At 34.1% G+C, this 23,293-nt stretch overlaps 3 protein-coding genes across 3 annotated transcripts in view; 2 read left to right on the forward strand and 1 right to left on the reverse strand.

The window, feature by feature from the left end:
• The window catches only part of LOC130635619 (uncharacterized), a 102,016-nt gene that overhangs the window by 32,036 nt on the left and 46,687 nt on the right, over positions 1 to 23,293 (reverse strand). The window lies entirely within an intron of this gene.
• On the forward strand, positions 749 to 9,205 carry LOC130635613 (tyrosine-protein kinase HTK16-like). Its single transcript, XM_057444988.1, has 13 exons — positions 749 to 1,469; positions 1,964 to 2,210; positions 3,091 to 3,158; positions 3,512 to 3,649; positions 4,154 to 4,321; positions 4,444 to 4,663; positions 5,099 to 5,226; positions 5,382 to 5,435; positions 5,691 to 5,783; positions 6,110 to 6,295; positions 6,643 to 6,734; positions 7,558 to 7,684; positions 8,139 to 9,205. The coding sequence occupies exons 1-13, from the start codon at positions 897 to 899 to the stop codon at positions 8,331 to 8,333; spliced, it is 2,289 nt and encodes a 762-aa protein (XP_057300971.1). The 5' UTR covers positions 749 to 896; the 3' UTR covers positions 8,334 to 9,205.
• On the forward strand, positions 15,003 to 22,581 carry LOC130635616 (uncharacterized). Its single transcript, XM_057444994.1, has 5 exons — positions 15,003 to 15,105; positions 19,284 to 19,404; positions 20,284 to 21,111; positions 21,634 to 21,735; positions 21,828 to 22,581. Exons 1-5 carry the CDS (start codon positions 15,082 to 15,084, stop codon positions 22,085 to 22,087), a joined length of 1,335 nt encoding a protein of 444 aa, XP_057300977.1. The 5' UTR covers positions 15,003 to 15,081; the 3' UTR covers positions 22,088 to 22,581.

Here is a 23,293-nt window from a genome sequence, read left to right on the forward strand (position 1 = left end):
TTGTAATGGACCAATAAATGTTTTCAAAATAACATTTTAAAGAAAACTGTAGGAATATTAGCCCAGAAACTTATGTCAGGAAAATTTAGTAAAAAAGAAAAGGTTGTTAAAATTTTGGAACTTCATCTGTAACTATTTTTAGTTGCGTAAAGAAATTTTGTAAGTTTAATTAAAAAGTTTCTTTCAACAATTCAGTATATTTTATACCTTAACCCAAGTCGAATACATTATGTACATCACTGTATAATTTTGAATAAATCTAAAGCAAGAGCTCCTGTATATTATCTGTGTTTAAGCAGCACAAATTTAAAAACATTTGATTCACCTGTAGCTTTGTGTTTAAATTCTTTATTTTTTGATTAACTGACTTTGGTTTAAATTTCTCTATACATAGTCTCTCTTTTTCATTTTATTTCAATAGGCTCCAAACTTTTTTATGAGATTATATCATAAATTATAAGATATTTTATACTCTCCTCTTTCCCAGAACCAAGATAAATTTTTTATGCTTAAGATAAACAGTGGTATAAAGGCCCTTTTTTAACAAGAAAATCAATGTCTAAACAGTTCATCACACCTAATCCCTTTAGCAACACTAAATTGTATTCTAATTCTCTAAAAGAAAGGATTTTAAAAGGTATAAACCAAGCCTTCTTTAAATTTTAAACACAATTATTGTACTTAAAAGCAATTAATAATATCTAAGATTCCTAAGTAATAGTTTTGTTTAATTATTCTTTGCTTCACCTGTTTTTGTTATTTTTTCAGGTGCAAAAATTAAAAAATAAAACAGAAAAAGCAATGGAAATCCAGCAAATATATTATACATAATATTGTAGTATATATTAATGATTTAGGTTAGTCATTTGACTATCGTGTAAATCCTGCAGACTAAAATGACATATAACAATGGGTCATTACTGTGGTATCATGGAAAAATATCAAGGGAAGTAGCGACACAAACATTATCACGAAATGGTACTGGAAGGGATGGTTGCTACTTAATACGAGATTGCAGCAGTGCCCCAGGAGATTATGTATTATCATTGTGGAATAAAAATCAGGTTATGCATTTTCAGGTGCATTGTTTAGGAGACAATAAATTTTCTATTGATGATGGACCAATTTTTAACGGTTTAGACTCGTTGACTGCTCATTATAGAACTAATCCCGATGGACTGCCTTGTAAGTTAACAAGTTTTTGTCAAGGCCGGATGCCCCCATTGAACACATTAAAATATGGCAAAGAAACAAAACTTCACACGTTATGTGCTAAAAAAGACCACAATGCTATTAGACAGTTACTACAGAATCCAGAGGTAAAGCGGGATATAAACTCTAGAAATATGCAAGGTGATACTGCATTGCACATAGCATGCAATCTTCATGATGACAAGACAGTCTCGTTGTTACTTTATGCTGGTGCTAGCACTGCCGTTTCAGATAGCCTTGGAAAAACTCCTATTCAGGTACTTCTTTGTACATTTATTTAAAAGTTTTAAAATCCTAAATTTTTTGTTTCTGTTTAGTTAAATATTTGTTATAATACTAACTATCTTAAATGACAAAATAAACATTTCCTGCTGAAAAGAGGATTATTTTAATAAGCACCCTTAAAAAAGTGCCCTTGAACAAAAAGGAGGTGATTAAAAATGTAGCAGGGCTAATGTAAAACATAAACAGTATTTCTAATTCATGTTGACGCCTAAAGCACACCTTCACTTTGGCAAGTTTTTTCCAACATAATATTTGTACAAGCTATAACTTATATATATAACTTCAAGTAGACCTTATGGTCAGAAAATAAATTACAAATTACCAATATGAAACCCCCTATGCAAATGTTAAGTAAACAAATGGCGTTTATGTGGACAATTTTGAATTAGGAGGGCTAGTGAAGGACTAAAAATGTTGCTATAGTAACTTTAAAAACTTACCTTTTTTAATTTGTTCATTTTTCTAGATTGTTTGTACTAATGGCTATGCATCAACACTAAACATGCTCATATCTCAAGGACATGCTGATTTTCATGAAAGAAGCCCATCCAATGGTTGGGTACCTTTGCACGATGTGTCAATGCGTAATTTTCTAGACTGTGTTAAAGTTTTACTGTCATTTAATGCATCAATACATCCTCGGACGTTGGATGGAGACACGCCTCGTGATTTGGCATTAAGATACAACAACTATGATATTGTTGACTTTTTTGGTAAGCTTGTCTCTCTTGTAATGTTTTTTAAATTTTAGGACAGAATTTAATCCATGAAATACTGCAATAAGTGAATCTTATAAGCACCAAAAATCTTGACAGGATAGAAAAAGGCCATGTCTCTTTCGAAAGTGTTTAAAATTTCTGTGCCATTTTAGTTACTTCACTCTTCTTCGATCGTAAGATGCAAAGAACTAAATTTTTTGTTTTGCCTAGCAAAAATACTTTGGTCTAGTGCATGTATTTCAATTAAGCCAGTAGTTAACAAGCACAATCAGACTTTCACAATCTAGTTTTATGTTAGAAAATTGAGGAATATTACTTCCAGGTGCAAATCCAAGTCAATTCAGACATCGGTATACACCAATTCATGGGAACAGCCATTTATGATGCCCAAAATAAGGAGGTGCTGTTAAATGTTCACAGATTGTTTTTTGTGACAGGGAAATATATATGATTGTTCTGGTTTCATAGGCTTTCCTCCAAAAATCAACCATTTGATACAAACAATTTACACTTCTTATTTCCAAAAAAAGGCTGTTTTACTCAATCCAGAGATCACTACAAAGACCAAACAAAATTTTAGAGGACACTAATACCCTAAATAATATTCTGTCATCATTTTTATTTTCTTCTTTTTCTCTATAATTTAAGCCATGTTTCCTTTATGTTTTAAAGCTGCTAAAAAATATTCCTAATTCCTTAGATTACAATATTAAAAAATATATTAATGACACCCAGAAAAAATTAATAAAACTGCTGTGGAAAGTTTTTTAGATTACCAAAATTAACCCTCTTATATTTTAGCTAATAAAACTCAGTCCAGGGTTCTTATAAATTAGATGAAATTTTATTTTCTGTCTTGACATGTTTCTTTTAGATAACTATCCTGTCCCAGCCCCGAAGACTACAAGCTCACAATGGCTGCATCAGAATTTGGACAGAAATGTATGTCATGCTTATAAAAAATTCCTTTTTGTATTTCTTAAAAAGAAAATTTAAAATGCATATAACTAGCTTAGCATCTATTTTTGATATTTCTTTCTTTTTAAATAATTTCCAAAAGAGAAACGTTGCAAAAATAAAACTTAATTCAGAACTTGGGTTAATGTCATTTTTAAGTTCTATCTAAAATTACAAGCCTTCTCCAAACTAACTCGTATAACTGTAGACTCCATACTTTATTCACTCTAAAGTAGCAGGTGAATATAAGACAAAGTAGGACTTCGTAAGTAATGTAAATAGAAGTTAATCATTGAGAGTCATCTTCAATTTTAACCTGATTTATTTTGATTTTTAAGGGGGCTGTTATCCAACTGGACCATGCAGGTCTACAAGATGGTTTGTTTCTGATCAGAAGTAGTATCACATGCCATGGTTATTATGTTTTGTCTCTCGTATTCGAAATGAAAGTTTATCACTTCAAAATACAAAGTAGAGTAAGCCAGTGTTTTTTTAATTTTTACTATTTTTAACTTTGCTATTAAGACATACTTTCATTCAAAATTCAATTTTACGTTAAAAGCGAGACTGAGAATTAGTAAGAGTAACCTATGAATGGCTAAAACTGTATGCTTACTTAATCGCAACTAGAAACAGCATGTGTAAAGTTGTCTTGATTGTCCAGAATTTTGCAATATGACGATATATACTACCAGTTCCTTTTTGATGTGCGTACCATATAGCTACAATCGTTCACGAAAATTTTGGTGGGCTTAAAATATCTAAGGGGTGAGGGCGTTTATTAAAAAATACCATAAAAGTGGGCAAGTTTATTCGAAGCATATCATATTGCATGTTCAGTTATTTTACAAGTATATTAAGAAATCTTAATGTGGCTAGGGAAGCTTTTGAGATGTACTGCTTAGTATATATGTATAAAACAGGTAAAAAGTTTAAATTTGTAAAATATTATAGTAATTTACTGCTCTTGAACTGTTCAGGCTGATCGTTGGTTTTATATTGATGATGGACCTTTATTTGAGACGTTGCCGCATTTGGTTGATCATTACATACAATATTCAGATGGCCTACCAACTGTTTTGAAAAAACCTGTTGGAATTCACTCTACTGGTCCTCCACTAAAGCTTCCACCAAGACCTGCTCCAAAAGTAAGTGATGTGTTATCTACACGTTGCGGAGTAATTGAATTGTGTAAATGATTGTGAATAACAAGGTAATTTTCAGTTTTCCATTTTTTCCTTTTGTATTATATATATATTTTTTTTTTCAGGATCCACATCCTCAGTTACCAATTAGTCGTGATGTTGAAGGATCTTTCAATAAAACCAAACCATTACACTCTCCGAAACCACCACTTCCGACACCAGCAGGGCGTCCACCTGCTCCATCTCCTCACCCATCTGGTCCAGCCCCAGTTCCTGCATCTAGACCTGGCAGCATGAAATCGGCTCCACTTCCGGCTGTTCCTGTAGCACAGCCAAAGCCAGTTGGTAAGTATAATTCTTAGGTTTGGGGTTTCTCGTCCATGTCAGGATGTCTTGAGTTGTTCTCTTCTTAAGAAAATCAAAGCCAAATGCACCTTTTCCTTCACTGGCCTAAAAATTAATTCCTTTTTACGTTTTTAAAATCTTCTGTCACGACACCGGTAACCAAGGTGACAATATACGCTGCTGATTTAGTACCTGAAAAAATTGCGATGTTATCAATAACCGTAAATTAATATTATTTCTTCAATGAAACTCAAGGTAATAAATTTTGCTGTTGTTTTAGTCTAAAGAAACACTTTTTTCAATGCACCAATATATCAAGAATTTAATGGTCAAATTTAGACAGATGTTGGCATTAACAAAGTTACAAAATTTATAATAGAACACTAGTTACCAGTCAGTTTTGCATATTGTAGCTTAATGTGGAATTTCGTTTAGCAAAACAACAAAGTTCTGTGCAACAAACCATGATACCTCGCGAGTCGTTAGAATTAGGACAGGAACTTGGTGTAGGAGAATTTGGGTCTGTGTTAAAAGGAGTTTGGACAAGTCCTGATGGTGAAAAGGTAAAAAAATTCTTTTAAAAGCTTCCAAAATGAGCAAAGGAACATTGCTAAGTCAGCAAGCTTAGAGCTGTAAGCATATTGTTATAAAATATAGAATGTGAAGAAATTCTTGATTTAGTAGTGCGATTGGATAGTATCATGCTTTGTTGGTTTAGATATCAGTTGCTTTGAAAACACTTCATCAAGATAAATTACAACAGGGAGAAAAAGTAAGAACTTACATTTAAATTTTTAATGCAATTTTTCATTTCTTTAGATATAAAATGTTTCTTGCTTTTTTAGAGCAAGAAACCTTTTTTTCTGCTTATTGTACTAACACTGGTAATAACCCTCCATTAGGATTCAAGTTTCTTTTGCACAATTGACAACTCTGTTACAAGCGTGCTTTTTCTATGATAGTATGTTTTAATTAGAACTACTTCGGTTGGCCAAATACATTTGTTAAATGTAGTCAATTGTTTTAGGAGTTCCTACGCGAAGCCAGAGTAATGTCTCAGTTAAATCATCCTTGCATAGTACGTTTACTGGGTGTGTGTCTCGGTCCTCCAATGATATTGGTGAGTTTCAATTTATGCAATTGTGATTGGCTAAAAACTCTGGCAAGTTTTCAATAATTACGAGATGTTGTTAGGTTTGGTCCTACAAACCGAATGTTTCGTCGAGTGTTTAATATAATGAAAGAGTACAGTAAATGCTGTAATAAGAGCCAACAGCGTTAACAAAATTTTGTACGTTTTATGGGGCGGGAGGGGATTATTTTAGGGAGCGCTTGAAAGTGTTGCTGAGACTAGCCACTAGCCAAAGAATTGGTTAAAAGGCTTGAAATGTTTAAGACGCTGTATTATATTTTAGCATGTAAATTATATACATTGTAAATGTTCAGGTGCAAGAGCTGATCACTTTGGGTGCATTACTGGACCATTTGATTGACCACCAACCAGAAATCCAAGAAGTTGATTTAAAACTTTGGGCTGCTCAAATAGCATCGGGTATGATGTATCTCGAGCACAGAAGATTCGTACATCGAGATTTAGCCACAAGAAATATCTTACTTGCTACAAAAAGCCAGGTATGCATTTGTTTGAGAGTATTTGATATGCATTATATTTGTTTACATGTGGTTATTTTAATGAGAATAAATTTTATGCCACAAATGGTAGGCGCTTAGCGATTAGGCGTGTGCGTTTAGGCGTTTTTTGAGGTTCAGTAAAGAAGTATCTTTTAAAAAAGAAAAGAAAAGTATGGTACAACTGTGTAAAAGAGCGTATTAAATTTCGTACCAAGTTTTATGACTTAAGGGAAAGTTGGGGGGACGTTATCCCCCCACGTCTCGCACGACACTCGCCCCCCTCCTTCCTCCCCTATACCCCGACATTTACACAACAAAGATTTAATTGCGATGCAAATTTCTTTCAGGCAAAGATCAGTGATTTTGGATTGTCTCGTGCAGTAGGAGCTGGAAGCGATTATTACCAAGCACAGCAAGGTGGAAGATGGCCTGTAAAATGGTAACCAACATCCTTTCCCTTTTATCTAGTGTGTTAGTCAGTTTAAGCTGTTCTAAAATAAAAGCACATAACGGTAAGGCGTAATTTTAGAAATTCTAATTTAAGACCATGAGAAATATTTTATTGGTTATTTACCCGGGATAGCCTATTTACTCCAAACTGGTATTGGGATTAAAGAGGTTCCTGCAAATGGGTCCTTATTGGTTATTTACCCGGGATAGCCTATTTACTTCAAACTGGTATTGGGATTAAAGAGGTTCCTGCAAATGGGTCCTTATTGGTTATTTACCCGGGATAGCCTATTTACTTCAAACTGGTATTGGGATTAAAGAGGTTCCTGCAAATGGGTCCTAGTGTATATAAAGCTTCTAAAGGAGCTTATAGAACTCTTTTAAACCCAGCAATCGCTCAAATAGATAACTGCCCAAGACATCAACTTTGATCTCATGCTGAACTTTAGGCAGAACAGACCGACTTGCATCTCTATAGTTTCTGGAATTACTCGACTCGGTGATTAAACCCGCGCCCTTTTGCACTGAGAACAAACGCTCTACCACAAGGCTACCTTTTTCTTTCTCATCGCTTTACCGTCAAAACATGCATCTTGTTGGTCCGGTGTGTAGTTTGCATTTGTCTAAAACAAATAAAAAGAAGCAACGCTAAAAAGGATATATACATGGATGATAGTTATGTGATGGGTGCATATTCAATTTGTTTGCCATAACCGGGTGCCTGCTCTTATAATATATCAATTGTAATCTGATTCGACAGTAGTAGAGAAGAGACAATGAAATCATGTAATAATATGTCAATTCTTTATTAGGTACGCACCGGAGTCGATTAATTATGGTACGTTTTCACAAAAGTCTGATGTTTGGAGTTACGGTGTAACGTTGTGGGAGATGTTTACATTCGGTGAATTACCATATGGAGAAATGACGGGAGCTGAGGTGAGGTTTTGTTTTTTATTTATTAGAAAGTTTATTAAAGGAAGTCCATAGATAAGGTCTTCTAGCGTTGCGTGTCGCTTCTACATTAAAAAATTCGCTTAAAAATGTTAAGCGAGTTTTTTAATTGTTATAAAATGCATTATTCTCAACTGGCATGCGTCGTAAAAAATGCATTAAATTGGGAAATAATCTTTTACGGCAGAAAATGACCACTCATATGTACAAAATTTAAAAAGTCTTTTTTCGAGTATACGCTTTTTGTTCTTACGGGTAAATACATACACAACACCTGCGATATATTTTACATCGGTGTACCCAGGGCCCTATGTACTTTGAACCATGAAACTGAACAATCGTAACTTAATGCATGTTAAATCGCGTCTAAAGTGTTACCGCGATCCAGCCTTTATGGCTTTATTAGTTCCTTTGAATTCAAGTTCGAATTTCAATGTAGGTAATAGCGCTATTGGAACGTGGCCAAAGACTGGAAAAACCCGACGATTGTCCAGAACATACTTATCAGATCATGTTGCGTTGTTGGCATCAAGAACCTGCGCACCGGCCTACATTTGAAGAACTACACACCATCTTTTCAACTGATCCTGAGTATGAAGATGCGAGAAAATACAGAGAAAGGTTGAAAAAATAATTCAACAGGTTGAATGCTCTGTTTCGCATTTGCCATAACCTACTGACCTGTTTAACGCCGACTTTTTTTTTGTGTTGATTTTTGCGACGCGGTTTGGCGGCTTTCTTTTTATGAGTTTGACGGTGAAAATCAGAAATTCATACCAATTAGCAGTCGTCAAATTATAGACGTTGGCGTAATAGCGGTTTTCGAGGTCGTGATTTTGTGGTTTAATTTAAAATTATCGTAACTTTCTTTTTGACGAATATCGACTTTGCTTTCTAAGAAGCAGCACTCCCTGTAGATCGGTTGTTTTTAACATTTGTCATTTTAAACACACGCTAGTGTTTGACAAAAGATTGCGCGAGAAACTTAATCTAAATAAAGCACTCAGAAAGCTGCCTAATAGATTCGTGTATATACTAAGTCTCTGATGGAAACAATAAAAGAAGTTTTTGGTCCATTGAGTGGTCGTTTTTTTAGACACAGTGAAGGAGGGTGAAAAAAATTGTTCTAGACAATGAAAATTCTGAGATAAGGAGATTTCTAGCATTCCCTGTTCAAGTTTAACTAATAAATTAATATTTTTTGTTGTAACCCTCAGATTTATACCAATAAGTCCACCTTGTGATAAATGGAGCTTTGAGCGCAGCCGTGGACACCATTTTTAGTTTTAGTATCTCCTCTTATTTGCATTCACCGAGATTAAAAATGCTTCACTCTTCAGTTGTACATACATATTTTCATTATTTTTTTTTAATTTTAAGTATCTTATACTTCTGACAATAATATGGAAAATATTTTTTAAATCTTATTTTTATAACATGTTTTTTTTTATTATTGTAACGTTTAGTTCTATTTCTTTGCTGGACAAGATAAAATGAAATTGTGTCTGTTATCTGTTTCTACACTCAAACCTGACTGTTGTCAATCACTACTCGTGTAATATTGGATCTACTAAAACAGGGTTGACATGCCATCTTAAAACTCTTTAATTCCCCTTAATTTTAAAAAGTCTCATCAAACCCTCTCTGAAAGTGAAGTTTAAGAACTCCTCAAATATCAATTTTAATGTTTTAAATTGTAATGTTTTAACCTGCATGCTTTTATTTTTGAAATGCATAAAAAATGCCACATTTCTACAACAATTGTTCCTCACTCGTGGGATCACCTCAAATTTATTTTTGTGTCAACTTTGTACCCAGGCCTTACTGTTGATTCAATGCCGCGCTAAAGATTTATTGAATGTTCAATCACTCTTCTGTTAGAGCAATTTTTGTACAGTATGCACGGTTATTTCCGAAATCCCCAAGTTATTATATTCTTTGCTAAACTAAGATGGTTGTGCTTTTTACAACGTGTTTCTGCAAGCACAGAAAAATTCATGTTTTTTATATGACATGATTTTTATCTACAGCCTGGACTTCATTTTTAAGTAGATTTTTAATAATTCAGTCAGAACCCAATTTTACACTTCAATGTACTTTTTTCGATATTTTAAGAGTTTGCAGTTAAAAGTACGTAATCATTGAATACTTACCAAACAAACAGTTCCTATTGGTGGTGCTTCCAATGAGGGTTCTGCGAAAGATACCTGGTGCATTCACAGCTCTCATCTGAGCAATCGCTTAACTACAGTTTCTTTTTATCGTTATTTCAACAATGACATCAAGGTGTGAGCTTCATAGACTTTGGGCTTTGGATCTTGGGTTACAGAGTCAAATTCGTATTCTAGAAACGTGGTAATTGTTGCTGATGTCAGCACAAAAATTTTTTATAAGAATTTCAGGACCTTCTTGAACTGACGTAAATTATTTTATTACGCGTAAGCGCTACAAAAAGCCACTAGTAAATCCTTAAAGCTAGTAACGGCTTTACAGCCTGTCAGTTGCGGAGTATTGACTAATTCACACTCTCAGTCATGTCGAAAATGACAAAAAACTGCTTTTATTTTGTTTATTTTGTCCGCGATTGTGGCACCCACCCCTGTCGTCCAGATAAGTATAGTGAAACCTCTCGGTGGACATCATGAGACCTCAAAAAAGCGTCCACTAAGATAAGGTAAAAATTGGGTGTAAAAAATTCGAAGCCTTCCTTATTGATAAGATTCAATCCCAGCCCAGTCCCCGCAGTGTGTGCTAAAATACAGTTGACATAATTCACATATTCTTAGCAGCATAAAACACCAAAAATGTTTTCGAAATGTTAAATTATAATAAATATGTTCCCAGGTTAATTACCATGTCAACTTTGTTCCCAGATCTCTTGCCACCTCGTTTATAGTAGTTGTGAAAAGAGGTTTAAAAATTAGGTTGTGTTTACCACTATTTTTAATAACCTGTCTCCCCACTGATTTATTTATTTTCTTTAATAACTTTTAATGAGCGGTAATCGTTTCTCAGGGTTTTGTTTATCATTTTAAATTTTACTATTCACAAAAGCTAACACACATTCGCACAGATTATGACTGCAATAGAACTCCTAATTATGCAATAATGGGAGAAGATCAAAAAGCTGCGAAAAGAAAACAGACTTTCTAATTTTCCAGTAATTGTCCTCAAAAACGTCCGACTCATAAAGGTTTGGTATAGACAGTAAGATATGAATTTCACTTCGTGAAATTATCCCACGAAAATATTTTTGTATGTATTCATTGAAATGTTTAACCAATTTCTTTGACTTTATTGCTTGTCTTAATAAGGGAGGGTCCTGGGGACGAAGTTCATCTTTTTAATTTAGCTTTATCGGATGCGCTCCTATTTGTAATAACTTCCGGAAAAATACTCTATCTTTAGCTGATACCTTAAAAATTCTATAAGCTATGAAGGTCTGGTAACGGAAACGGAATTTCTACGACAACAATTAATTATTTTAAGTAATGGTGTCAAACAAAAGAGATAAAAAAAACGAGAAGAAGGCACTGTTGTTTTTTGTAAATTGGACGACGAAATCGAGTTCTAATTGCACTCCTACGTAGAGCTTATTTCAACAATATGTTTGTGAAACCCTTATGAACTTAACGCTTTACATGGAGTGTCAACAAACAGCTTTGTGTAAAACGCAGAGCAAACCAATTCAGTTAATTTCACACATGATTTGAAGCAGCACGCTTGCTGGTTACTTGTCTTTAGCTAAGTACAGGATGGTAAGTCGTTTCTGCTTTATAAATTATTTTTTACTGAATGACTTTAAAGCGTCTTGTATGTAGTTTCGACATGCTGTGTGTCGCCTTTGTTTCACTAGGCAATACAAACGAGCATTGAAAAATAGTACAGTTAAAGTAATATACACTAGGATGATAGTGTATAAACGGTTTAAAGTTCTTCCTTTGCAATTTGCAACCCTTTGCCTGACCCATCCATCCATTTCTTCCTTACACCCACCCAACCTGACTATGTCAAAGAAAAAATATGGGCGAGTAAAAACACGGTGCTTGTAAAGTTACGACGTATTGTTTTGAAAGGATTCTCGCATGGATTTTGGACAATAAAAGTTTTTAAAAAATGTTTTTTAAGAGTTAAAAAGTTCAAGTTATTTAAGCCAAATAAAAAAATAAAAATTATTTAGAATAATGTATGTTTTAGTCAACAGGTGTTTTTTATAAGGAGGTAAATTTAAAAGAGAGTTGAGAATATAAATCAAAATAATATATTTTGTTTGATGCGGTGTTCGATTTGCTGAGAGTTCGATTTTAAATGTCCAACTAATTAAATCAAGTGAAGATAAAAAATATTATAACTAGAATTCCAGAAAATTTGGTTTGATTTGGAATTTTTAAAAAACTGAAAAGCCTATGATCTTTTCAAATTATAGAAACTTGAATAATGTGACCTCTATAAAACCTATACGAAACCTATATGAAACCTATACGTAACCTATATGTAGCCTATATCACGGAATGATCTTCAGTTTAAAGGTCACGAGACACGTTACCTCTACCTGCCAATTTCCGTTTAACGAGCTGGCAAGTATAAAAGGATGTTATAATGACGTTACGGAAATCAATAAGAACTAATAATCCTTGTTGCGATGATTACGTACCATGGAGATCCATACTGTTAAGCATTGACAGACATTCTTTAACGGTTGCCGTAACTAAATGCAGAAGCAGCTTTGTAATCAGTGTGACCACGCCTTTGATATGATTCATAGTTGAAGTTTAAAAAGCACCGAGCTGCAGTATGCGGTATAACAAGGACGGGCGAACCCGTGGATTTTTCCACGGGCTAACGACTAGTTTGCTTAAATTTTTCGCCATTCACAATTCACCTCATGGAAACCCCTTTTTTAGAAAAGCCCTTAATCCAAGGTTGTAAGCTATATTCTTTTTTTTTAATGTTTACCTCCTCAGAAACCATAAAAAGATGGTATAAACAAAACGCTATTGGAAAACAATAGCGTTTTGTTTGTAGCGTCCTCTATACTTGAAAAAAAGAACTTTGATTTTCAAATTTTAGTTGATGAATGGAACATAGAAGTAATAAATTTTTTCTTTCACTGCGTCCGAAAAGCATTACAACAAAATGGTGGCAATAGAATGTAACTGACGTCAGCAAAAATTACTAATCGCACATCAAATATGTATGATTGTTAGCCGTAATGAACCATTTAGATGATTACAAGTTGAAATCGCATATTAATATTCATAAAGCAATGCGCGTGTGAAACTATTTATAAATTTGTGTAGGCGTGGTCACACGGAGATTAGTAATTTTGACCTAACACATTTTTATTATAATTAGTTCATTGATCCGGCACTAGGTGTTAACTTTTGTAATGCTGCGCTGAAGAAACCGCGGTTAGGTATATGTCCATAAGGGTCTGACTGTGTATATTTAAAAAATCACACCAATGTCGGTCAACAAATGCAATTGTGTTCCCTTTTTTGCCTATAAATGATGAATGCGAGCAGTTGCCAATTTAGCCTCCTTCCCTCATCCTGGTAAGCCAGGTATAGTGCGGTTAACAGAAACTCTTTGCCTTTTTTCACGATGGATAGTAAAGATTCTCTCTTGCACACCAGCTTCTGATTTTTACGATTACAAATTTATGAGTAATTTCTTTAAAAAGAAAAGTTTGTACGAATACCTGTTGAGTTATTAAAAAAGGTTTTAACGTAAAACAATGACCACCAACCCCGTTACGTTGTAGTGGACCTCTTCATAAAAAGGACATGTTTTAGTCAGCGCAATAGCTACATCTGTTCTCAGATTTTATTTGAAGAATAAAGCTAATTTTCAAGTTTTTGATTAAAATGTAGATTATAGGACAGGCTTGTAACATTCACGGTTTGTGCTTTGATTGTCAACTACAATTATTTGGGAATTGTTGTTGCACTATTTTTATACAACTTCTGCTTTGCTTTGTACCAGATGTTTTGCAATTCGCAATAAATAAGGAACAGTACAATAGGCGTGCGTCATATTTATATAGGCGTCGCCGCTAGAGGTTGACGTGCCTCGTGTTTATGTAGTCGTCGCCGCTAGTATTGACGTGCGTCGTGTTTATATAATCGTCGCTGCCAGTGGTTGACGTGCGTCTGCTGTTAAAAAACCTGGCTTTCTGACAAATAACATATTTTTTTTGCCAAACAACGAATTCTGTTATCTTCTTAAAAATGCCATGATCGCTGTTTTGTTGGCCATAGTTTTATCAAGGATGCACGCGAGGCTATGCTAAGCAATTTCCTAATACAGGAAAATCATTATAACTCGTACACGCACAGGGGTTAAAAATCGTCCAATTTACATGATTCCATGTGTTTTAAATTAGAAGTGTAGAACGGGAAAAGATTAAAATTTAGCATTAATTTAGAAAAAAATGAGTATTTTGGCAAATTGTACCAAAAATCTTCTGTGCACTAACATTTAGTAATGTAGAGCTCGTCGCAGTTTTAATCGATAAGGGAGACACTAAAGGTTGGAATACTTTCCAAATAGCAGATATACGGACTTTAAAAGTCAATCGGTTATGCATTGGCAAAAAGGCAAAATTTTGCTGAATTAGCACATTTTGGGGGAAGCACATCTGTTTTAACATAAGCTCAACGACAAATCGTAGTGTAGAAAACCATACTGTTTTTTTAAAACAAATACTGTTTAAGGTAAAAAATATGTAAGTGAAAATTCGCCTTAAGAAACACATGAAAAAGGTGAGGGTATAAGTCAAGAGATCTTTGACAAACTTAAAATATTTGCTAATTATCCCGCCGTCTGTAGATAAGGGGCGTAGAAAACAAAGAGAATGGCGTACAGTACAGGAAGTGTGCGGAATTTATGACAAAAAAACTTGCATTTGCATGCAAAGCTATATGTGACATGTATTGATTCAGTAACATATTACCAATGCTAAGTGGTGGCACCATACTGTCTATGAACAAAAGTCGACAAACTCGATGAGGATGAATAACATTTTTATTTTTTTCCTCGTTTGCTAAAAGCTTAGCAGTATTGTTGGCGAGATTTGAGTAGAAATTTTAAGTCAATCAAAGCATCAGTTAAAACAAAAGAATCGTCATATTTTTTGTTATCTACTCGAAGAAATATTTCTTTACCCAAATGAGAAAAAAAAATTAAATCCCACATATTATCTTGATTGAATCAGCTCCAGCTGTGAAAACAAATACGCAGTCAGTCACGAAGTATATCAGTCACGCGTTAATGTCAATAAAACAAATTCGTGCAAAAATATAAGTAACATCTCGTTGAGCACGAGTTATCATTTGGAGCACGCCGTTCATCAAATACTGCTGTATGGTGTATGCACATAAATGTCATGTGAAACAGAAATTAGGGTAATTAATAACTTCCTTTAAAATTAACTAGCCTATTATCAGTAATTCTATTTTGGTATAATTGTGGTGCTTTGAGCGAGCCAGAGAAGCTGGTAAGGATTTTAATAACGATTTTTCATGAAAGACATTTTGAGCAGAAGTAGGATGTTTTAAATTAAAAAGAACAATTTAAGATTCTAGTTCTAAGATTATTTTTTAAATTTTGTATACCTTCTGGAGTATAGCAGTAGTTAAGTAAGACGTCTTTTTTTTTGAGAAATAGCGCAGAAAGATTGGCGACTAAAGGCAGAACCTGTCTTTTCATGTTTGATACCTATGTTCGCAAATAGCAATAATCAAAACTGACTAAACACACTGCAACCTGTTGCACATATCGTGATGCAAGCCTAATCATCTGCAATCATCAGCGTATAATCGAAGCTGATTCTAAAAATTCGTATAAGATCTTCATTTGACAAGAACAAGAGTTTCGAATGGAACAAACAAATATCTGTGTTGATGTTTTTGCAACCAAACAACTACTGAAAAAATTAACGCAAATAATTGGTCGGTAGAAAAGGGTAGTAAGGTGCCTTCATGATGTCCCCTTGTGTAAAAATAAGAATTAAATCATCCTGAAATGACACAGTCAAAAAAAAATGAATTAGTAATGTTTTTTTAAAAATACTGTAGTAGCCAGATAAAGTTCTAAATTCAGCGCTATAATTTTGGCTCCGTCCTACCTGTTAGTTGGCTTATGGCATTGGGAGCATAAAACACAGGCGGTTTCTGCGTGCTAAATATTTTACGTTTTAACAGTTGATATCTACATCTAAGCGTAGATCTACCATTGTTTTAAAACTTTGTTGTGCCTATATCCTTCAGTCAGGGACCTATTCCTGGGGCATTACGGTAATTAAGGCCGCTCTTCGTTAAAATTCTTACGACAGCGGTTGCCAGCATTCGAAATTCGACATTCAACCATTCCCGTCCCCAGAGCTCTTTGAGATTAAAACCTCGAAACTACTTTCGAGGTTTTAATCTCAAAGAGCTCTAGGTACGAGAATGACATTCAACATGATCATTCTCCATTACGATAAAGATGGCAACGTTTTCGGAATTATTATTGGCTACATCAAGATAAAGATGGCAACGTTGTCGGAATTATAATTGGCTACTCGGTTGTTGCTACAAACGGTTGAAAGTTGTTTAACTTTTCTTAATTTGCAAAACTGCATAAATACTTGCACTCCGGCCAAAGAGAAGTTGTACATCTCCAGATACAAAAAGATACAAAACTGTAAGAAATACTACCAATAATACTTAATATATAAGAAGCGACCTTTAAATGTAAAAACACAACTAGAAAACTTATTATTGCCTAAAACTAGTATCCAATTTGTAATTAAAAAGGACGGGGAATGAAATTGTAGGGCCTAGTGACAAAATTGATACAATTTTATGTTCACAATATTATATCAGGATGTCTGATTTGTTACGTCACTCGTACCATTCCGCTAAGATGTCTTAATACCCATCTCACTAGGGGTGCGTTTAAAATTTTATTGTCAGTATTTGAATGCAATCTTTTGCAAAGTTTCTAATCCACTCCAAATTTCGCACCAAATTTCTGAGTATATGGCAAACAGTGTTGTTTGATTTCTACAGCTGAGCTTCATTGCGGCGGACAAAAATGATTGTGTTTTCAACTATTCTCTATGGATTTTCGCATAAGCCTAAAATACAATATTTTTGACAAATCGTTGAAAGTCGAAGTTAAACTTTCTGTTAAACATTAATGCGTTGTACAAAATTTTGTCCGAATAATAATTTAGCATTTTAAAGAACACATAATTTAGCAGAAAATGCTATTAAAATAAAACACAAAATTGTCTACCAGTACTATATAATAGCATTATTTGATATACTTGAAAATTCAACATCAAATTATCCAAAATGCAAAACTTTATCTGTAAATCGTGTTAACATTTTCTTTCATTTAAATTTGATGTGTTGCTTTAAATCAGTAGCTAGAACAGCTAGTAGACAGAAAGCCAGTTACCGGCATAAAAATATGCATGTTTAGAAGGCATCTTCTCTCTAAAACAAGATTTTAACTCAGGTAGCTAAATTCCTTGATGCTTATTTAAAGGGGGAATTGTCTGAAGTTCTTGTCAAGGTGGATGCTTATCGAGGGAGGGCTTATATGGAGGAGGATGCTTAATTGAGTATTTACGGCATGGTATTTCTTAATACTTCTAAACTGTAAATTGAGTAAACACACCAAATGTAGCTATCTTCCCGAGCTATTTGGTCTGGGAAAGAGGGGTAGGACATTTGCTTGTTTATTTCAGCAAATTGACTTGGCTATGATACGAATTTTTCGGATTTATATATTAGACGCCGTTCTCGCAAATTATTAGCTCCTTCTTATTACACCTTCCAGGATCTTACATATTGGTTACATACAACTAGCTATCTATAAACGGAATCATTTAATATCTTCCGTTGCTATTACTGTTGGGACTTGAACCTTACACCCTACTCTCATTGCATCACGGGAAATCACTGCACATAAATTTGTTATCTCCTCCAAAAAAATAGAAAAAAAATATTAAAATTTCCACCAAAAATGCCTTTCACAATATGTAAACACCAGAACAGAACGACAAACTAGAACGAACGCAAATGAATCTTTAAAGCAGGCACAAGTATTTCGAACTTCTGGTGACATCATAAAGTGCTGACACAAACAAAATTTTAAACGCCATTCATTGTTTTATGATGTGCTGCTACAACTGCACTAAGTTTGATTCTATTGAGAAAAACCTGTTATAAGTTTCGGAGGGGGGGCGGGGGGGGGGGGGGCCTAACTCCCCACTGGTCTTCATAATACATTAAAAAGTCCCCATAGCGAGTAACATGTCGATTTGTGTAGATGTAATGAACACGTATACATAATAATATCTATGCGATATCTATAATGTCTATGCGAGTTGTCAAGAACATGACCCATGACCCTTTAACGACCTATTTTGCACTGTTTGAAATCCATCGCAATTAACTGACAAGGCGGCAATGAGACAAGACAAGTTGAGATATTACAGAGAAGTGGATTTTGCGATATGACAAATCTTAATCAATAGGGTATATAGGCATTTTTCTTTCGGCTGTATTTTCCGCTTTAGCGTATAAGGTAACGTGCTTTTTTGTTCGCACCTACGTTGACAAAGTGGAAAATTTTATATTCAAATTTTAAAGTTGTAGTGAATTTGCTTAAAAAGCGAGATTTTTGTTCACTGAAATTCAGCCTCTTATGATATTAAAGTATTTTTGATTGCTCTAAGTTATTTTAACTGAGTGCTCTTTTGTTTTTCTTAATACAGTTAGCTTCCAGTAACTCGAACACCGGATAACTCGAACTTTCATTATCTCGAACCATTTTCTTTGGTCCCTTGAACTTTCATTAATACCTTCTTATGAAAAAATCTTGTTACCTCAAACCTCGGATATTTCAAACATTTTTCGTCACCGCATAACTAAATAAATATCACATTTTATTAGTTTTTAGTTTTTCCTGGTGTAATATAATAAATTCAATATACAACGGTAACCGTTGCCCTACGTCTTGAAAAAAGGTTTAACTAATCCTAAAAAATCTCATTTTAGACAAATGCGACTTAACAGTTTCGTTTAACTAGAATATTCGTTAAGTCAAAATACTTTAGTCGGTCCCTTGGAGTTTGAGTTACAAGTTACTACTTTTCCCTTGTTTTATTGAAGCTGGGCATGTCTCAAAGATGTTCTTTAATTTTGAGATATAAAAACGACAAAAAAGCATTGTGTAGTTAACGTAGACTGGACATGAAGTTACCGCAGAAACTGGAAACTAATTTGTCATATCGAAACAAAAACAACAACAAAAATATTTTCTTTATCTTTTTTTACTCGTTTAAGACTTTAAATCCCTCTTCAAACTCTCCATTTCATTTAGATTTAGTCTTCAAACTTCCTCTCTTTTTTAATACTGTTAGATATGTTTATAAAGTTCTTTTCAACAATTTTAATTGATATTGAATTTAAAACTTAATATATATTATATCTTTAAAGGTACATATATACAATATAAAAAATAAAATCATATATTATATATAGTTAGACGTGCAAAAAAATTTTTTTCGACGTTTTTTTATATACAGAACAAGATGCTATCGCCTTGGTTGTTGCTTTATATGGTATTGATATATGGATGCCCTGTGGTAATGTCCAAATATGGCTACAATACAACAAAGCATAAAGAAAACAACATTGAGAAGATAAGTAGGTAGTTGATCGATTTCTTGGTTTTTAACGCGAATAGCCTCACTCATCCGAAAAAAATATTATTTTTTTCTATAATTAAAAGGGCAAGATGACTATCCCAACTTTGTGCTCATTGGTTGATTGCAATTCGGGTTTTCTCAAATAATTCATTTTTATGCTAAAAAAATTCTTTCCTGTTAAACCTTGGGTTGGGATACTTTTCTTGCTACAGATAATTTACCAATACGTTATGTTAGATTTTTTGTGTTGTTTTTTTAACGTTTCTTACTTGTTAATCATGACCACAATGTTGTTTGATGCAGAGTTTATTCTGATAAACAGAGACAAACAATCTAAAAAAAAGGATAAGAAGCCTAGAAACAACATCCTAGTGATCTATGATATAAACGTAAATTGATAATTCGGCAGAGATTTAAAGTTCGTACATGTCATTTTACATTTCTTGAACTCCCTTCTTACCCCATGTCGTACACTAGTTTGAAGAACTCCTCCCTGGGTGCTTTATTTAAAGACTCTACAATATTAGAAGAAAGGATCCGGTTTAACTTTTTCTTACCAACGGAAAATTCTACTATTCTTTACTTACTCTACTTCTACCAATATCGGGGATATAAGGAAATCCTTTGTTTTAAGGGCGAATGGCCTCACGTACCTGAAAAAAATAATTAATTCATGTTTTATTTAAATGGGCAAGATGCGACCACGCCAACTTTGTGTTTATTGGTTGATTGTAAATCGGGGTTTGTTAGTTAACTGGGCTATTTGAACTCATTTTTTAACTTGCCTTCCTTGTTTGTCTCGCTAGAATACCGCGACATGTAAAGTATTCGTTCAAGACAGCAAGAAAATGAAGCATTAGTTTCTTTTTTTATTTAGCAAAGGCAAGAACAGGTGATAAAAGATTTTTGAAAATTCCTGGTCAGAAATTATTACGACAAGAGGCAGCGGTTGGAAGACAAAATGAAACAGAAAATCAGTCGAATAATAAACTAAAAAACCTAGAACTTATCACGAAAAAGTATATACAAAATCCCATGAACAAACTACCTAAAAAACACGTCACAAGACCGGCGTTAGACGCATCGCAACAGCACCGACGTCGGAGAATTCGACGTCAACAAGACTTGCACATGGATTCATATGGAGAAATTCGAAATATCAGCACCCTACTAGAACCCCTTATACATGAAATTATCAAAGCTGAGAAAAACCAAACTTTATTTAATTCCACGAAATTTGAACATATGAAATCGATGTTAGATAACTACATGAAAACCCTAACCACCCAAGCACCTGCGCTAGACAAAATAACATTCTCTACAACTCCGAAACCACGTTTGACCACGCCTGAACCCTGGTTTTATCACTCAACAGACAGCAATGGGTACATCGTTCTTGGTGGAGGCGAAGATGACGAAGGCGGTGACGACACCGATAACCCAGAATACAGCGGTAACCTAAGCGGAAGCGGTGACACCAACCACACTGGTAAACAAGCTGTTAGCATCCATCCATCTTCGCCCGCTGTAGTAGATAAAACGCTCGAAGAGGAAATGGGATTTGTTGTTGTAGCAGAGAGTTCAGCCAATGATAAACAGAGTGCAAGAAATTCAACCAATAAAAACCGACCGACCACAAAGGCTTTAACTACAAAGGGACATATCTCCCCAATCCCTCCAATAAAAGAAGCATTTCTTGACATAAGTAAGTATTTTCATGGTAACTTGTGTTAAGTCCATGTAATACAACCTTGTTGCCCCAGAACCTTGTTTTAAATTTCCCTAAGAACGAGGTGTTACGTCTAAAACTTGTAAATAAACATATAGAGCGTTGTTGGTACTCACCCCAAGTGATTCTAGAGAGGAGCAATTCTTTTTTGACTAAATGTTTGCGGTATTGGAACTATCTGCTAGTAAATAGATCGAACGATGCTTCAAGAAAGCCCTGTAATTATGGTTACTGCTGAACAATACTGACTTATGTAACAGTGGCTTCATGAACATTTCCATGGTTCTTTTTTATATTGTACTTCTCAATGAAACAGGCGTTTCATTCTCCACGCTTCTCAAATAAGTACGCTGTCTGAAATCTGAAAAAATCACCTTTATAAAGACATCACGAGCTTTATTGCATAATGAGTGTTTTGAAGAATATTGTAGAGGTTTGAAAATTCATGAAGTGTTGTTGCTATTAGCGCCTACTTTATGTTATATATTGTTTGTTTAGATTATTACGGACCTTGTTTATTTTGCAAGATAAAAGAAACATCAAAAACAAGAAGAAAAAAAAGAAAAACATTTCGACAAAGTTTAGAGAACTTCGATTTTGGTAAGTTGTTGTAATGATCGTAATACTGTTGTGACTGTGACTGTGGTTGTTGTTTTTTTTTGCTTTTTTCACTTTCTGTTTTTCATATTTAGTTCTGCTGGCCCAAAAACATCCTTCTGGTATATATTCAGCTGTTCTGTCATTACGAAGTGAAAATATTTTGTTCCCTTCACATAACTACATTAAAATTCATGTACCGCTTACATGCGGCTGCTTTGCAAGTGCGGGAAACACCAGATACATTTTGGCGGGAAATAAAATGCAGGACAAACTCGTGTTGAATAATCACATTCCACTGTATGACATAACGGATTACAAACAAGTTCAGCAGATTCATGATGCTATGGTATGATATTTAACGCGGGAAAACTCGTTTTGTAAATGATCGTCATACTTGAAGTAAAAATAATTGTATTAAAACGAAATTTCCGTAGCTTCGTGGAAAAATAATTGAGAACTTCGTGAAAAAATAATGGAAAATCTCAAAAGACAAAAAAGCGAGAAAAACGGAAGACATCATGAATTTTGGAAAAGACGTAATAAACATTGCTTATAGTTGACTGCGCATGCGTGCTATTCACGCCTTACTAATTCTGGCACAAGCTCTAACTATAGATGCTTTTGTACATAGAGAGAAAAAAAAAAGAAAGACTGGAATTTCTGACAGTTTGAATAAAAATGTTAGAAGCTATAACTTGAAAGTACTATCGTTTTATGATAATAGAGATTATGAAAATGAAAATATATCGTTAACCTCGTTATGAGGAAGATAAATTATTAGAATCGAGGCCAGATAATGTTGTAAAATATAACATGATGTATATTGAGATTAAAATAAATGTATATGCAGGTATGTTTTTATTTTTAATTTGTTTCTATCTGATTTGCCAACATTTACCTTTGCGAAAGGCTGGCGGAAGGAGAATATTTAAATTACCATATTCTCTCTATTTGACGCCCTGGGCGTTTTAATTAATTTTCGAGATTTTGAGGTGGGTGTTACATAAAGAGAATATGGTATTTTGTTTAAACTGGTAGCCGAATTGCCATTTTGTGCCGAGGAGGGATGGCAATGAGATATATCATGGGCGAGAATCTGAGAATATCTGTGATAGTCCACTCTTGTTTTGAAATAATTATCCTAGTCGCTTATTCGGGTATGGTCTGCAGATTTCTACAAATCTAAGCTAGTTTATCAGAAGACTAGATTCATTGTGACGCGGTGTTGTATATAATCCCAGATTTTCTACGCAAACGGACAGGCAAAAAACGCATGCAGTAATCCGTATACACAAGCGTGTGAATCCCGTCAAAACGTAAAGTCGTCTATACCACTAGGATAAAATATTTTTTTCTGTTGTTATGTAGCTAACACAATAAAATATGATATATGGAAAGTACAATTCGAAGTTTGCTGGAAATGTCAAACGATTGTTGTTAAATGATCTACGCCTCTTATCTACTTCCGCATTGTAACTAGCTTCAAGAAGAAGTAATAATGATGGCTAGCATAAAGTGCACTAATATCAAACTAAATAGAAAACTTAAACACAAAAAA

This window comes from Hydractinia symbiolongicarpus, chromosome 3 (assembly GCF_029227915.1).
Source record: "Hydractinia symbiolongicarpus strain clone_291-10 chromosome 3, HSymV2.1, whole genome shotgun sequence".
In the NCBI taxonomy this organism is placed as follows: domain Eukaryota; kingdom Metazoa; phylum Cnidaria; class Hydrozoa; order Anthoathecata; family Hydractiniidae; genus Hydractinia; species Hydractinia symbiolongicarpus.

What these genes read in the sequence shown, in the direction of transcription:
- LOC130635613 (XM_057444988.1), top strand. Translation starts at nt 897, where the DNA reads ATGACATATAACAATGGGTCATTACTGTGGTATCATGGAAAAATATCA. An exon ending in AGCACAGCCAAAGCCAGTTG is followed by an intron (nt 4,664 to 5,098) that starts GTAAGTATAATT and finishes AATTTCGTTTAG; the next exon opens with CAAAACAACAAAGTTCTGTG. An exon ending in GAGAAATGACGGGAGCTGAG is followed by an intron (nt 7,685 to 8,138) that starts GTGAGGTTTTGT and finishes ATTTCAATGTAG; the next exon opens with GTAATAGCGCTATTGGAACG.
- LOC130635616 (XM_057444994.1), top strand. Translation starts at nt 15,082, where the DNA reads ATGTCATGTGAAACAGAAATTAGG. An exon ending in AAACAACATTGAGAAGATAA is followed by an intron (nt 19,405 to 20,283) that starts GTAGGTAGTTGA and finishes TTTTTTATTTAG; the next exon opens with CAAAGGCAAGAACAGGTGAT. An exon ending in AGAAGCATTTCTTGACATAA is followed by an intron (nt 21,112 to 21,633) that starts GTAAGTATTTTC and finishes TTGTTTGTTTAG; the next exon opens with ATTATTACGGACCTTGTTTA.